At 44.5% G+C, this 15189-nt stretch overlaps 1 protein-coding gene across 1 annotated transcript in view; it reads left to right on the top strand.

The window, feature by feature from the left end:
• The window catches only part of SSRP1 (structure specific recognition protein 1), a 72800-nt gene that overhangs the window by 37966 nt on the left and 19645 nt on the right, over positions 1–15189 (top strand). The window contains exons 8-9 of the mRNA XM_077251174.1: positions 1224–1445; positions 1939–2011. Of these exons, the coding sequence (XP_077107289.1) occupies positions 1224–1445; positions 1939–2011 (295 nt within the window). The remainder of the gene's footprint in view (positions 1–1223; positions 1446–1938; positions 2012–15189) is intronic.

Genomic DNA, 15189 nt, shown 5'->3' with positions numbered 1-15189 from the left:
TAAGATATTAACACTTTTCTATTGTTCACGGGTCTTTGCTGTGGAGACCGACCACCACTAGAGAGCAGAACATGCCCAGTGGATAGAAGCGCTTTTCTGTTGAGCTAGTAAGCACTGTTTTGAAGCTGGCCAGGATCGCTGGAGCGAGTTGTCGCCTCCTAATCCTGGCCAGGTTCATTGCAGCAGTATTTACAAGCTAAACAGAAGCGTGTGTGTGTATGTGTGTATGTATGTGTGTGTATATATATATATTTTTTTTATTTTTTTTTTCCATTGTGCCGTGTGTATAAAAGAAAAAAACAAAACGGTCAGTGTGATGATTAGACAAGTGAGCAGTGAGGCATGGATTGAAATCTTAATCATTCTTTGATCTTATCTTAGAGGTTGTCTACTACTTTAGCATTGATAACCAAGGTCTGTTAAGTCTAAGGGTACCGTCACACAGTGGCACTTTGGTCGCTACGACGGCACGATCCGTGACGCTCCAGCGATATACTTACGATCTCGCAGTGTCTGACACGCTACTGCGATCAGGGACCCCGCTGAGAATCGTACGTCGTAGCAGATCGTTTGAAACTTTCTTTCGTCGTCAAGTGTCCCGCTGTGGCGGCATGATCGCATCATGTAACAAAGGTGTGCACGATATTGTATTCTTCTACATCGCAAATACGTCATGAAATTATCTCTCCAGCGCTGTGCATTGCGAAGTGTGACCGCAGTCTATGACGCTGGAGCGATAATGGAGCGACGCTGGAGCGTCACGGATCGTGCCGTCGTAGCGACCAAAGTGCCACTGTGAGACGGTACCCTTAGTCCATCACCCACGCTGATCAGCTGTTATGGGTGGCGGTTGCGGCCGCCGGCTGGAAGTACTCACTTGCGGAGCTGGCAGTCTTCTCATGGTGACCGAGCAGCGGCCACTACCCGATGACTGAGAGTCTCTGCAAGTGAGTAGTTCCTGCCGGCGGCCACTGATAACGATAACAGCTGATCAGCGGGGGGTGCCCGGGTGTCTCACTCCGACCGATCAGACACAGATGACTTATCTTAATCATACTAAAGTTGTGGACAACCCCTTTAAATTACCGTGGGTTGGGTATAATACCTCTAGTGACTAGCTGTTGGCTCAGGGGGAACCGCGTCAAGGTGTTTCATTTTCTCGCAGGGCAAGTGCATTTCTATTTAACTGTCCACCATGTAAGCACCTCTTGCTCTTTTTCCAGGCACTCTGGAGCACAGTGCATCACATGCTCGTACAAAGCCAGCTCAGGACTGCTGTATCCCCTGGAGCGGGGTTTTATATACGTGCACAAGCCACCTGTCCACATTCGTTTTGATGAAGTGAATTGTGTGAACTTTGCCCGTGGCACCACAACAACTCGATCGTTTGATTTTGAAATAGAGACGAAACAAGCATCACAGTACACTTTCAGCAACATCGAAAGGTTGGTTGTATTGCAAATGTGCGGGAATTGTACCTGGATATAACTGTTGTATGAGCTACAGAAGCATTAGACCCCTATGCATGGCATTGTTACTGGGCAGGTAGTGGTTCCATTGTAGCTATAGTAGATCCACCCCTATTCATTCGAACAAGGGCTGGGGATGGGGGAACTACAATGCTACAAAATTAGGATTATTTAGTCTAGAAAAAAAAACGTCTGAGGGGCAATCTAATAACCATGTATAAGTATATAAGGGGACAATACAAATATTTCTCCGAGGATCTGTTTATACCAAGGAAGGTGATGGTCACAAGGGGACATTCTCTGCGTCTGGAGGACAGAAGGTTTTTCCATCAACATAGAAGAGGATTCTTTGGATTCTTCTGTGATTACAATCCCTGCAGAAGATGTGTAATTTTATATTTTTGTGTACTTTTTGTTGGTATAAATGTGAACTGTTCAAACTGATAATTTTTTATTTTTTTTTATCCAGGGAGGAATATGGGAAACTCTTTGATTTTGTCAATGCAAAGAAACTAAACATCAAAAACAGAGGCTTGAAAGAGGTATGCCCGCTCTACTGCAGCTTTGCCTCGTCTCATTATGTTTTAATTTCATTTTTTATGGTAATCCCCTCTTTTGCCTTTTCATATGATAGAAGTCACAGGTCAGCACCCTCTGCCCCAGGCCCAGGTTATACGTTTGCAGTGTGCATTTGCAATGTGCGTATTTATAAGGACTTGCAAGCATGGAACGTGACGCTGAAGTAACAAGATGGAGGCATCACTGTCTGAAATGCCCATATTATGGCAAACAAGCATATTGCCTGATCATGGTCCCCAAGACATATATTCTTCCATATCTACCAGGGTTACGACATGGTTATAGTTTCTTCAGCTGCTTCTTCCACTTGGAAACAGTTTTCAAAGTGTCTGCTATTGGCAGTCTAGTGTCATGTCCAAAACCTAAGTCTAGGTGCCCTGCTTTTGCTTCAAACACTGATATGAATGCATGGTTGCATGTTTTTTTCCTGCAGTGTTTGTCACCTATTGAAATAGAGCCAGAATGTAACTTGGTACTAGTCATGTCCAGTGACGGGCAACATCCTCCAGTGTGAGCAGGACGAGATTAGGATAGGTAATCAGCCCCTGGATGTAACCGAGCAATAATAGCAAGCAGAGATCTTCACATACGAGTACTTGATACGCGGAGTATGTTGGAAATTAGAAATCCATGTGTCTATCATACATGTTACCTATTATTCCGGGACACAATCCTGGACTGTCCTTCCTGAATTTCATTGCTCCTTCCTGCAAAGGGACTTGGGACATCCATTAATTGAAATATTGCTCCATGATTTATAATGGGTTAAGTGGTAACACTGAATGCTTTAGGACATCAGTGTGTGATTATACATTACTGACTGTCGTAGACATGTATATAAAATGTGTATGTATTTTGTTTAGCTTTTCATATGTGTATGTATGAGTGTGGTGGGTTTGTGCATCTGTTTCAGAAATAAAAACATCCATCTCTTTCCTGACAAAACTGGAACTGCTTACTAGTCTACAATGGCTATAGTTGTGAGTCCACTGTATTCATGGGGGTAGCATCGCACTGCCCACCCACCCCACCAGAGATTGCCGGCTGTGTCATATCGGCACCGACACACAGCATTTCATCAGTCTATAGTGTAATAACCTATCCGCTTTACATAAGCAAGAGGGTACCACTGATGACAGCAGGACTGGTAGCCTGCCTACTGTTGCAGCATAGGAGAAAGGGCTGCTGCAGTTACTAGCGGTAGAAAGGTGAAGCTCTGCTGTGACTACTAGGGAGTCACTGATGAGAAATTCGGCATGCACGGCTAAGATTACTGGGGATGCAGTATTTCAGTTGCAACTTTGCAAAGTGACACCCAGGCATACCTTATTTCACAGAATGAATATGTATGTATACACTAGATAGTGGCCCGATTCTAACGCATCGGGTATTCTAGAATATGTATGTATGTACGTTGCGCTTAGCACAGCCACGTAGTATATAGCTCAGCCCATGCAGTATATAACACAGCCCACATAGTATATAGCAGTGTGGGCACCATATTCCTGTGAAGAAAAAAAATGTAAATAAAAAAGTTATACACTCACCCTCCGGCGTCCAGCAAAGCATCGGTGAACGGCAGAAGGTGAGAATAGCACAGTTTTTCTTATATTTTTTTTAAAATTTTTAACATATCTTTTTACTATTGATGCTGCATAGGCAGCGTCTATAGTAAAAAGTTGGTCCGGGATGGGGCGACACACTGGCTCTTAATGGAGGAGAGTAGGGAGGGGTCAATTCGCGGCCTCACTAAGCCTGTCGCTGATTGGTCACGACCTGCCGGCTGCGACTAATCAGCGACGCGGGATTTCCGTTACAGACAGACGGAAGTACCCCTTAGACGATTATATAGATAGATAATCTTTTTATTTTCCTTAGACTCTGCCCAGTCTTATTGACCTAAAATATATAAATATATATATATATATATATATATATATATATATATATATATATATATATATATATATATATATATATATATATATACACATATATATATATATATATATATATATATATATATATATATATATATATATATATACACACACACATATATATATATACACACACACACACACACTAGATGGTGGTCCGACTCTTAACGCATCAGGTATTCTGGAATATGTATGTAGTTTATTTATGAAGATTTTAGAATAATACATTGAATACACAGGATTCGGCCGGCCGCGACCAATTAGCGAAGCGTGGTTCAAATCCCGCGCCAATTTGCAGCCTGACTGCGCCTGTCACTGATTGTTCGCGGCCGGCCATGTAGTATATAACAGCCCACGGAGTGTATAGCACAGCCCACGGAGTGTATAGCACAGCCCGCATCATATCCCTGTTAAAAAAAAAAAAAAAAAAAAAAAATTAAAATAAAATAGTTATATACTCACCTTCCGTTGGCCCCGGCTCCAGGCGAAGTGGTTACCGACGCTCCTCGCGTGCTCCAGTCCCAAGAGTGCATTGCGGTCTCGCGTGATGATGATGTAGCGGTTTCGCGAGACCGCTACGTCATCATCTCGCGAGACCGCAATGCGAGGAGCGGGGAAGGCCTGTTCCTGATCCGGGGGCCGACGGACGGTGAGTATATAACGATTTTTTATTTTTTTTATTATTTTTAACATTAGATCTTTTAACTATTGATGCCGCATAGGCAGCATCAATAGTAAAAAGTTGGTCACACAGGGTTAATAGCAGCGGTAACGGAGTGCATTACACCGCGGCATAACGCGGTCTGTTACCGCTGCCATTAACCCTGTGTGAGTGCTGACTGGAGGGGATTATGGAGCGGGCACTGACTGCGGGGAGGAAGGAGCGGCCATTTTGCCGCCAGACTGTGCGCCGCTGATTGGTCGTGGCTGTTTTGCTGCGACCAAATCAGCGACTTGGATTTCCATGATAGACAGAGACCGCGACCAATGAATATCCGTGACAAAGACAGAAGGACAGACAGAAAGCCGGAAGTGACCTTTAGACAATTGTGTGTGTGTATATCTATATCTATCCTGGTGTATAAGCAGAGTTTTTCAACACCTGTTTTTTTTTTGTACTGAAAACGTCCCCCCTTGGCTTATACACGAGTCATTATCCCAGAAGACGGGAGGGGGAGCAGCTGGTCACAGGAGGCAGAAGCGGTCTGCTGTGGCTAAATCATGTGCCCGCTGCTAAAGAGAAATGAATTTTCACTGCACTCTCCACTCCCATAGGCGTTGAGAGATGTGAGTATTCATTACCTTAATGAGCAGGGACACATGATCGGCCGCAGGAGCTGCTGGCGCTGGAACAAGATGCTGCGAGGGCACACGGGGAAGTTAAGTAGGATGTATGTTTGTTTTTTTTTGGTTTTTTTATGCTTTTCTCATGGGGGGGCCATACATAGGGATGAGGAACCATGCAAATAAGGATGGGGATGAGGAGCCATGCATACAAGGATGGGGATAAGGATCCATGCAGACAAGGATGGGGTTAAGGAGCCATGCATACAAGGATGGGAATAAGGAGCCATGCATACAAGGATGGGGATAAGGAGCCATGCATACAAGGATAGGGATAAGGAGCCATGCATACAAGGATAGGGATAAGGAGCCATTCATACAAGGATAGGGATAAGGAGCCATGCATACAAGGATAGGGGATAAGGAGCCATGCATACAAGGATAGGGATAAGGAGCCATGCAGACAAGGATGGGGATAAGGAGCCATGCAGACAAGGATGGAGATGAGGAACCATGCAGACAAGGACAGGGATGGGGAGCCATGCATACCAGGAAGGGGATGAGGGGACAATGCATACCCGGCTTATACTCGATGCAATAAATTTTCCCAGTTTTTCGTGGCAAAATTAGGTGCCTTGACTTATACTCAGGTCTTCTTATACACAAGTATATATGGTATTGAGTGTTTTGTAAAGAGTTTCTTTATAGTACTAGGGTGTCATAAAGTAATGTTAGCTGTAGGTGTTTACGTAGTTAAGATGGCACATGTGAATATATATCCGACTCCTTAACTGAAGTGCTTAGAGCATTAATCCTAGAAATAACTCATTAAATTATGCAAGAAACATAAAGGTTCTTACTGGTTGCTAATCTGCAGCATTTTCTATATGATCCTGAACATCAGCCTTGTAGTAATCCTGTAGAAAACAGAGTTCTGAATTTCATGCGGAAAGTAGTGATGAGCGAGCGTGCTCAGATAAGGAGTTATCCGAGCATGCTCATGTGCTAACCAAGTGTCTTCAGAGTGCTCGAATAATATGTTCCCCGCTCCTGCATATCTCGCAGCAGTTCGACACCCGCCACACATGCAGGGATTGGCTGTTTGTTAGGCAGTACGTTCATGTGTTGCAGCTGTCGAACAGCCGTGAGATGCGCAGGGACATTTTATTCGAGCACGCTGAAGTCACTCAGTTAACACACGAGCAAGCTCAGATAACGCCTTATTCAAGCACGTCCGCTCATTACTAGTGGAGAGCTGTCCCGGGGATACATCAGACAGCACTCGCAATAAACATTGACCCAATAAAGCAAATGGGCCAAATCAGTGCTTCGGGCAGAGAAAATCACAGCATGCACAACTTTGTCCACTTCTCAAATGAGTCTCGCCTTGACCCTATGCAATGGGTTTCTTAACCCTTTCCCGACCTGTGACGCCATGTAGGCGTCATGAAAGTCGGTGCCAATCCGACCTGTGACACCTATGTGGCGTCATGGAGGGATCGCATCCCTGCAGATCGGGTGAAAGGGTTAACTCCAATTTCACCCGATCTGCAGGGACAGGGGGAGTGGTACTTTAGCCCATGGGGGGTGGCTTTGCCCCCACGTGGCTACGATCGCTCTGATTGGCTGTTGCACTTTCAACAGCCAATCAGAGCAATTTGTAATATTTCACCTATGTGAAGTGATGAAATATTACAATCCAGCCATGGCCGATGCTGCAATATCATCGGCCATGGCTGGAAACCCTGATCTGCCCCCACCGCCACCGATCTCCCCTCTCCGTCCTGTGCTCCGCTCCCCCGTCCTCCTGTCCGCTCCCCCCGTGCTCCGATTCCACATACTACCCCCCCATACTTACCGAGCCTCCTAGTGTCCGTCCGTCTGTTCCATGGGCACCGCCATCTTCCAAAATGGCAGGCGCATGCGCAGTGCGCCCGCCGAATCGGCCGGCAGATTAGTTCCATGTACATTTTGATCCCTGTGATAGGTTTTATCACAGTGATCAAAATAAAAAAAATAGTAAATGAACTTCCCCCTTTATCACCCCCATAGGTAGGGACAAAAATAAAATGAAGAAAATATGTTTACTTTTATTTTTTCACTAGGGTTAGGGTTAGAACTAGGGTTAGAACTAGCAGCATGTGCACATACCCTTAGAATTAGGCTATGTGCACACAGTGCGGATTTGGTTGCGGATCCGCAGCGGATTCGTAGCAGTTTTCCATCAGGTTTACAGTACCATGTAAACCTATGGAAAACCAAATCCGCTGTGCCCGTGGTGCGGAAAATACTGCGCGTAAACGCTGCGTTGTATTTTCCGCAGTATGTCAATTCTTTGTGCGGATTCCGCAGCATTTTACACCTGTTCCTCAATAGGAATCCGCAGGTGAAATCCGCACGAAAAACACTGGAAATCCGCTGTAAATCTGCAGGTGAAACGCAGTGCCTTTTTACCTGCGGATTTTTCAAAAATGCTGCGGAAAAATCTCACGAATCCGCAACGTGGGCACATAGCCTTAGGGTTGGAATTAGAGTTAGGGTTGGAAATAGGGTTAAGATTAGGCTTGTGGTTAGGGTTAGGGGTGTGTTGGGGTTAGGGTTGTGGTTAGGGGTGTGTTGGGGTTAGGGGTGTGTTGGGGTTAGGGTTGTGGTTAGGGGTGTGTTGGGGTTAGGGTTGTGGTTAGGGGTGTGTTGGGGTTAGGGTTGTGGTTAGGGGTGTGTTGGGGTTAGGGTTAGGGGTGTGTTGGGGGTTAGGGTTGTGGATAGGGGTGTGTTGGGGTTAGGGTTGTGATTAGGGTTATGGCTAGAGTTGGGATTAGGGTTAGGGGTGTGTTTGGGTTAGTGTTGGAGTTAGAATTGAGGGGTTTCCACTGTTTAGGCACATTAGGGGTCTCCAAACGCAACATGGCGCCACCATTGATTCCAGCCAATCTTGCGTTCAAAAAGTCAAATGGTGCTCCCTCCCTTCCGAGCCCCGACGTGCACCCAAACAGTGGTTTACCCCCACATATGGGGTACCAGCATACTCAGGACAAACTGGGCAACAGCTATTGGGGTCCAATTTCTCTTGTTACCCTTGTGAAAATAAAAAATTGCTTGCTAAAACATCATTTTTGAGGAAAGTAAAATAATTTTTTATTTTCACGGCTCTGCGTTCTAAACTTCTGTGAAGCACTTGGGGGTTCAAAGTGCTCACCACATATCTAGATAAGTTCCTTGGGGGGGTCTAGTTTCCAAAATGGGGTCACTTGTGGGGGGTTTCTACTGTTTAGGCACATCAGGGGCTCTGCAAACGTAACATGATGCCCGCAGACCATTACATCAAAGTCTGCATTCCAAAATGTCACTACTTCCCTTCCGAGCCCCGACATGTACCCAAACAGTGGTCCCCCCCCCACATATGGGGTATCAGTGTACTCAGGACAAACTGAACAACTTTTGGGGTCCAATTTCTCCAGTTACCCTTGTGAAAAAAAAAAAATAGCGGACTAAAAAATAATTTTTGAGGAAAGAAAAATGATTTTTTATTTTCAAAGCTCTGCGTTATAAACTTCTGTGAAGCACTTGGGGGTTTAAAGTGGTCACCGCACATCTAGATTAGTTCCATGGGAGGTCTAGTTTCCAAAATGGGGTCACATGTGGGGGAGCTCCAATGTTTAGGCACACAGGGGCTACATGGTGTCCGCTAACGATTGGAGCTAATTTTTCATTCAAAAAGTCAAATGGCGCTGCTTCCCTTCTGAGCCCTGCCTTGTGCCCAAACAGTGGTTTACCCCCACATGTGAGGTATCAGTGTACTCAGGAGAAATTGCCCAATAAATTTTAGGATCCATTTTATCCTGTTGCTCATGTGGAAATGAACAAATTGAGGCTAAAAGAATTTTTTTGCGAAAAAAAAAAAGTACTTTTTCATTTTTACGGATCAATTTGTGAAGCACCTGGGGGTTCAAAGTACTCACTATGCATCTAGATAAGTTCCTAGGGGGTGATTAAATACATAACAGACCGCGGCATAGAAAAACCTAATGATATTTCTAATATATATAGTAAACCAATAAAACCCTATGCCAAAGATGCAATATAAGAAAAAGGACCATTACATCAGGATTAGTCGCTGTAACATTGAAACAAAAAGGCTGTGGGTCAAAAGACCCAAAGAAAACGACCCAAAGAAATCCAAATGATAATAGAGTAAAAATATATAAACTTTATTATGCACAAATGTTATAATAGAACCATCAAAATAAAGAAACAGGTGAGGCAAAGTACCGCAGGGTGTGCACAGACACCACTAGAGAAACATACACAGGACGCACGGAGCCGGGATCCCAACACACACCCATAAGTGTACATGGTGGACGAGAAAAAGGTCCATATTAATATGCTCCAGGCTGGATTACGCATACAGGCATAAATATAGTCAAGAAAGGAGACCAAAATACCAATATTAAAATGAAAGTATGCACATTACCTAATGGAGACAGGCTGGTGGAGTGGATCCAGGGTCCGTGCGCCCTCCCCGACGCACGTTTCGGTAGTAAAACCTTCCTCAGGGGGATATCAGGAAAGCTAAAGTGTGCCGATTTATATCAGCCTAAAACAGGAAGTGCAGCGCCGCAACCGGAAGTGGTGGTTGCTAAGGAAACCTATAAGCGTGTCTCACTATCAAACCGGACATTTAACAGGGCGGCATTACTGTGTGAAGCGCCGCACATCACCACACGCCCAGTCGGCACAGGGCCCTGTGACTCCCGACGGTGAGTGTGTAGCGGCGCAAACTCAGCACAGCCGTACCTAGAGAAGAGGGAAACGCGCATGCGCATAAGAAATGCCGAGACCAGAGACACCATTTTAAAATAGGGAAAACCCCAGACACATATTAAAGTAATAGGGATATCACCGGTTAGCATGGTAAGTATAATACAGAATACAGATATAAGCATGGAGAATCTATGGCAACTAAATATCAGATTAAATAACACAAGTCAAGCCATATAGAATAAATCAATACATAAATCGAGACAAGAGCACAAGGAGACATCGCCACATCCGGATACCGATATAAAATATTAATTTAAAGACATCTTGTTATCACATAAAGGTCAAGATGTGCGATTCCAAGTGTCCTCCACTCCAGATAGAAAATATTAATGTCCATGCACATTCTGTAAAAAATGGTCATCAGCTCCCACAAGATGTAATTTGTCCAAGGAATCAACCTGTCCATAGGTCCACATCAACGTCCACGACATCAATAGGAAAGGATCAGCACAACTAAAGCTAAAATGTAAGTAAACATAACACATAAATAACAAAAAATAACAACAATAATTAAAACAACAAAACTAGATTAAAAAGTGTCCCGCACAAAAATACAGCAGGAGGAAATCACAGAAAAGACGAGAAATTAAAGTGCTCATTAAGACCCCGTGGATGGACTGTGTCAAGTGTCCAGATCCATCGGGATTCCAATTGAGGCGCTGAGAGATATTGCCCCCCCGGATACCCAAGTCGATGGAATCAATCCCCTTAACCCGTAGACCCTTGCTATTACAATTATGATAGATCTTGAAGTGTTTTGGTATTGTTTTCAGGAGGGATGTATCCTCCTGTTCACTGGCTGCCTCGATGCCACGCACGTGCTCCCTGACCCGCACCTTCAGTTGGCGTGTGGTCAGGCCAACATAAATCAGGGAGCACGGGCATGTGGCGTAGTAGATAACATTCCTCGACTCGCAATTTATAGATTTTGCAATTTGAAATCTATTATGTCCAGACGAGTCGAAAAATGAATCACTACTCTCAATGTTTATACAGGCGACAGTGTCCACAAGGTCTACAACCCCTCCTGATGGGGACGTTATCCAGAAATGTTCGAGGGGACATGCTCTCATAGTGACTCCGCACTAACCGGTCCCGTAGGTTTCTAGCACGACGGAAGGTTATAGCAGGCTTTTTAGGAATGATTTTTGCAATGGTGTTATCGGTCATCAAGATAGGCCAAGCTTTTGTAAGGGCAGCACGCACCGACTCGGATTGGGTGCTAAAATTAGTGACAAACCTCATCACATTGCTTTCATTACTGTCCGAGCGAGTGTGATACAATAGGGAGTCTCTATTTGACCACTTAGCTCTATGATAGGCCCTCTTGATAGACCTGCGGCTATAGCCTCTTTCCAAAAACCGTTGACTCAATTTCTCTGCCTCCACCTCAAACAATGCTTGTGTGGAACAGATACGCCGTAATCTCAAAAACTGACCTACCGGTACAGCGCGGACCATATGGCCAGGGTGCGAGGAGGAGGCATGGAGCAGCATGTTGGTGGATGTGGGCTTGCGATATATATTAGTGCCAATTTTACCATCGGGCTCTCTACAGAGGGACACATCAAGAAATTCAATTTTCTCCCGATGTTGATTGGCGGTAAGGCGGATATTCAAATCATTGTTATTAATTCCCTCAAAAAACAAATCCAGAGACGAAGGGGAACCCTGCCAGATGAGAAAGACGTCGTCGATGTACCGCGCCCATAACAAGACGCAGTCCACCGACGACGGCCGCTCATCTGCCAGGAAGAGGTCCCTCTCCCACAGCCCCAGGAACAAATTAGCATATGAGGGGGCAAAGGCCGCCCCCATAGCTGTGCCCTGGAGCTGGAGGTAGAGGGACCCCTTAAAAGTAAAAAAGTTGTGAGTCAGGGTAAACTCTAACAACTCTAAAACAAGAGCTCTGAACCTAGAGGAGTAGTCGGATGTGTCCAAAAAGAATTTAACGGCCCTCAAGCCGTCATGGTGCCGAATGCTAGTATATAAAGATTCGACATCAGCTGTAGCTAAAAGAGTGTCAGGTTCAAGGAAAAGTCCATCAACCATGCGAAGCAGCTGTGTCGTATCTTTGAGGAAGGAAGGAAGACCCACCACCAATGGCTGTAAAATGGAATCAATCCATTTGTTGATATTCTCCAGGAAATTCCCCCGTCCCGACACAATTGGACGCCCAGGGGGGACACTGATGTTTTTTGCACTTTAGGGAGGAGATAAAACGTAGAAATGGTGGGCTCTTTAACCACCAATGCTGCAGCCAGCTCTTTAGTAATTACCTCACCATCAACTGCAGCTGATAAAATGGTGGAAAGCTGTGCACAATAGGCGGACAAGGGGTTAAACGTAAGCTTCTTATAGCAAACAGAATTTTTTAGTTGGTGAAAGGCCTCACGTTCGTACATAATAGTGGGCCAAATCACAATGTTACCCCCCTTGTCCGCCGGTTTGAGCACGACTCCAGACAGCTGCTGCAGATACCGCAAACGTTCTCTCCTCCCCAGTTAAATTGTCCCCCCGGATGTGCTGGGGAATTTTCTTAAAGTCATTAGTGACTACCTGCACGAATAGATCAATCGCGTTACAACTGGAAAGAGGGGGGAATTTCCTGGAGCGAGATCTAATAGATGGGGGTATCCTACCTCCCTCAGTGGACTTGTGCTCATCCGACAACTCCTCCAGGATCCTCAGGGCTGTTTGCTCTTCGTCTGTAGGAAAAAGAGAATGTAAATCATTATCAAAAAAATGTCTTTTAAAAAGTAGAGACCGAGCAAATAAATGTAGATCTTTGATAATAGAAAATGTATCAAGACCGGCTGCAGGTGAAAAAGATAGGCCTCTATTAAGTAAAGACAGATCAGACGGGGTTAATTTATATTCACTCAGGTTAATTACCTTATTGCCATTTGGTTCTTTATCTGGAGAACGCCCGCCCTGGCGTCTATAAGGATGGAAATTATGTTTACGTGGCCTCTTGTAGCCCATACCAGACCGAGTCACCATAGAGGTTGCAGAGGTATCCGAGGTATCACCAGCCGAAGAGACCGACGAAAATGAATTAAAGCGATTCCTTACGTAGGGTTGTGGTAACTTTTTAACCCAACGGTACACAGATTTAAGTTGATAATCCTTGATATCCCGATTAAATTTGGTGGTTTGATTTTCATGGATTTTTTTCAATATTTGGTCAAGGATTTTCTCCAGATTCGATTCAAAACTCTGAATTTGATCATCGGTACCCAAAGAGCGCAGATCCACCTGTGCTGCATCAATGGATTTATCCAAATCCTCTATTGTTTTAGTGTTTAATTTCATAAGTAATTGCATCAGAATTTTAGAACAGCTGCTACATGCCTCCTCCCAATCACCTATAAAGGCCGCATCATCAACTGGGTATGCAGGGGAGACTCTAACCCTCAGGCCTCTCGGGATCATGGAGCGTGACACATATTTTTCAAGGAACGCCCTGTTCCACCACAATTTAGTGCGCTTGATGAGCAAAGTCTGAATGGTGCCACATTTCTCGTCCCATATGCGATCACCCACCTGCTGCACCCCGGCAGCACCCTCCCCAAAAACCTGTTCCATTTGTCCAAGCCAAATGCGTTCTCTGGCTCTGTAGTCCATTTTGTTATGTATAATACCTGTGCAAAACACAGCAAAAGTATAATAGATGATTAAATACATAACAGACCGCGGCATAGAAAAACCTAATGATATTTCTAATATATATAGTAAACCAATAAAACCCTATGCCAAAGATGCAATATAAGAAAAAGAAGGACCATTACATCAGGATTAGTCGCTGTAACATTGAAACAAAAAGGCTGTGGGTCAAAAGACCCAAAGAAAACGACCCAAAGAAATCCAAATGATAATAGAGTAAAAATATATAAACTTTATTATGCACAAATGTTATAATAGAACCATCAAAATAAAGAAACAGGTGAGGCAAAGTACCGCAGGGTGTGCACAGACACCACTAGAGAAACATACACAGGACGCACTGTTAAATGTCCGGTTTGATAGTGAGACACGCTTATAGGTTTCCTTAGCAACCACCACTTCCGGTTGCGGCGCTGCACTTCCTGTTTTAGGCTGATATAAATCGGCACACTTTAGCTTTCCTGATATCCCCCTGAGGAAGGTTTTACTACCGAAACGTGCGTCGGGGAGGGCGCACGGACCCTGGATCCACTCCACCAGCCTGTCTCCATTAGGTAATGTGCATACTTTCATTTTAATATTGGTATTTTGGTCTCCTTTCTTGACTATATTTATGCCTGTATGCGTAATCCAGCCTGGAGCATATTAATATGGACCTTTTTCTCGTCCACCATGTACACTTATGGGTGTGTGTTGGGATCCCGGCTCCGTGCGTCCTGTGTATGTTTCTCTAGTGGTGTCTGTGCACACCCTGCGGTACTTTGCCTCACCTGTTTCTTTATTTTGATGGTTCTATTATAACATTTGTGCATAATAAAGTTTATATATTTTTACTCTATTATCATTTGGATTTCTTTGGGTCGTTTTCTTTGGGTCTTTTGACCCACAGTCTTTAAGTTCCTAGGGGGGTCTAGTTTCCAAAATGGGGTCACATGTGGGGGAGCTCCAATGTTTAGGCACACAGGGGCTCTCCAAACGCGACATGGTGTTCGCTAAAGATTGGAGCCAATTTTTCATTGAAAAAGTCAAATGGCGCTCCTTCCCTTCCAAGCCCCGCCGTGCGCCCAAACAGTGCCCCCCCCCCCCCCCCCCCACCCCACCCACATATGGGGTATCGGCGTACTCAGGACAAATTGTACAATAACTTTTGGGGTCCAGCTTCTCTTTTTACCCTTGGGAAAATAAAAAAATTGTTGCTAAAAGATCATTTTTGTGACTAAAAAGTTAAATGTTCATTTCTTCCTTCCACGTTGCTTCTGCTGCTGTGAAGCACCTGAAGGGTTAATAAACTTCTTGAATGTGGTTTTGAGCACCTTGAGGGGTGCAGGTTTTTAGAGCATTTTCAGCCATATAGACCCCTCAAACTGACTTCATTTTTTTTTTAGGGACCACCTCACATTTGGTTTTGTAAATTTCGTTGTAAAAATAAG

The sequence above is a fragment of the Ranitomeya variabilis genome, chromosome 4 (genome assembly GCF_051348905.1).
Source record: "Ranitomeya variabilis isolate aRanVar5 chromosome 4, aRanVar5.hap1, whole genome shotgun sequence".
NCBI classification, from domain to species: domain Eukaryota; kingdom Metazoa; phylum Chordata; class Amphibia; order Anura; family Dendrobatidae; genus Ranitomeya; species Ranitomeya variabilis.
Note: the sequence above shows the minus strand (reverse complement) of the source record. Positions and strands in the feature narration are given on the sequence as shown.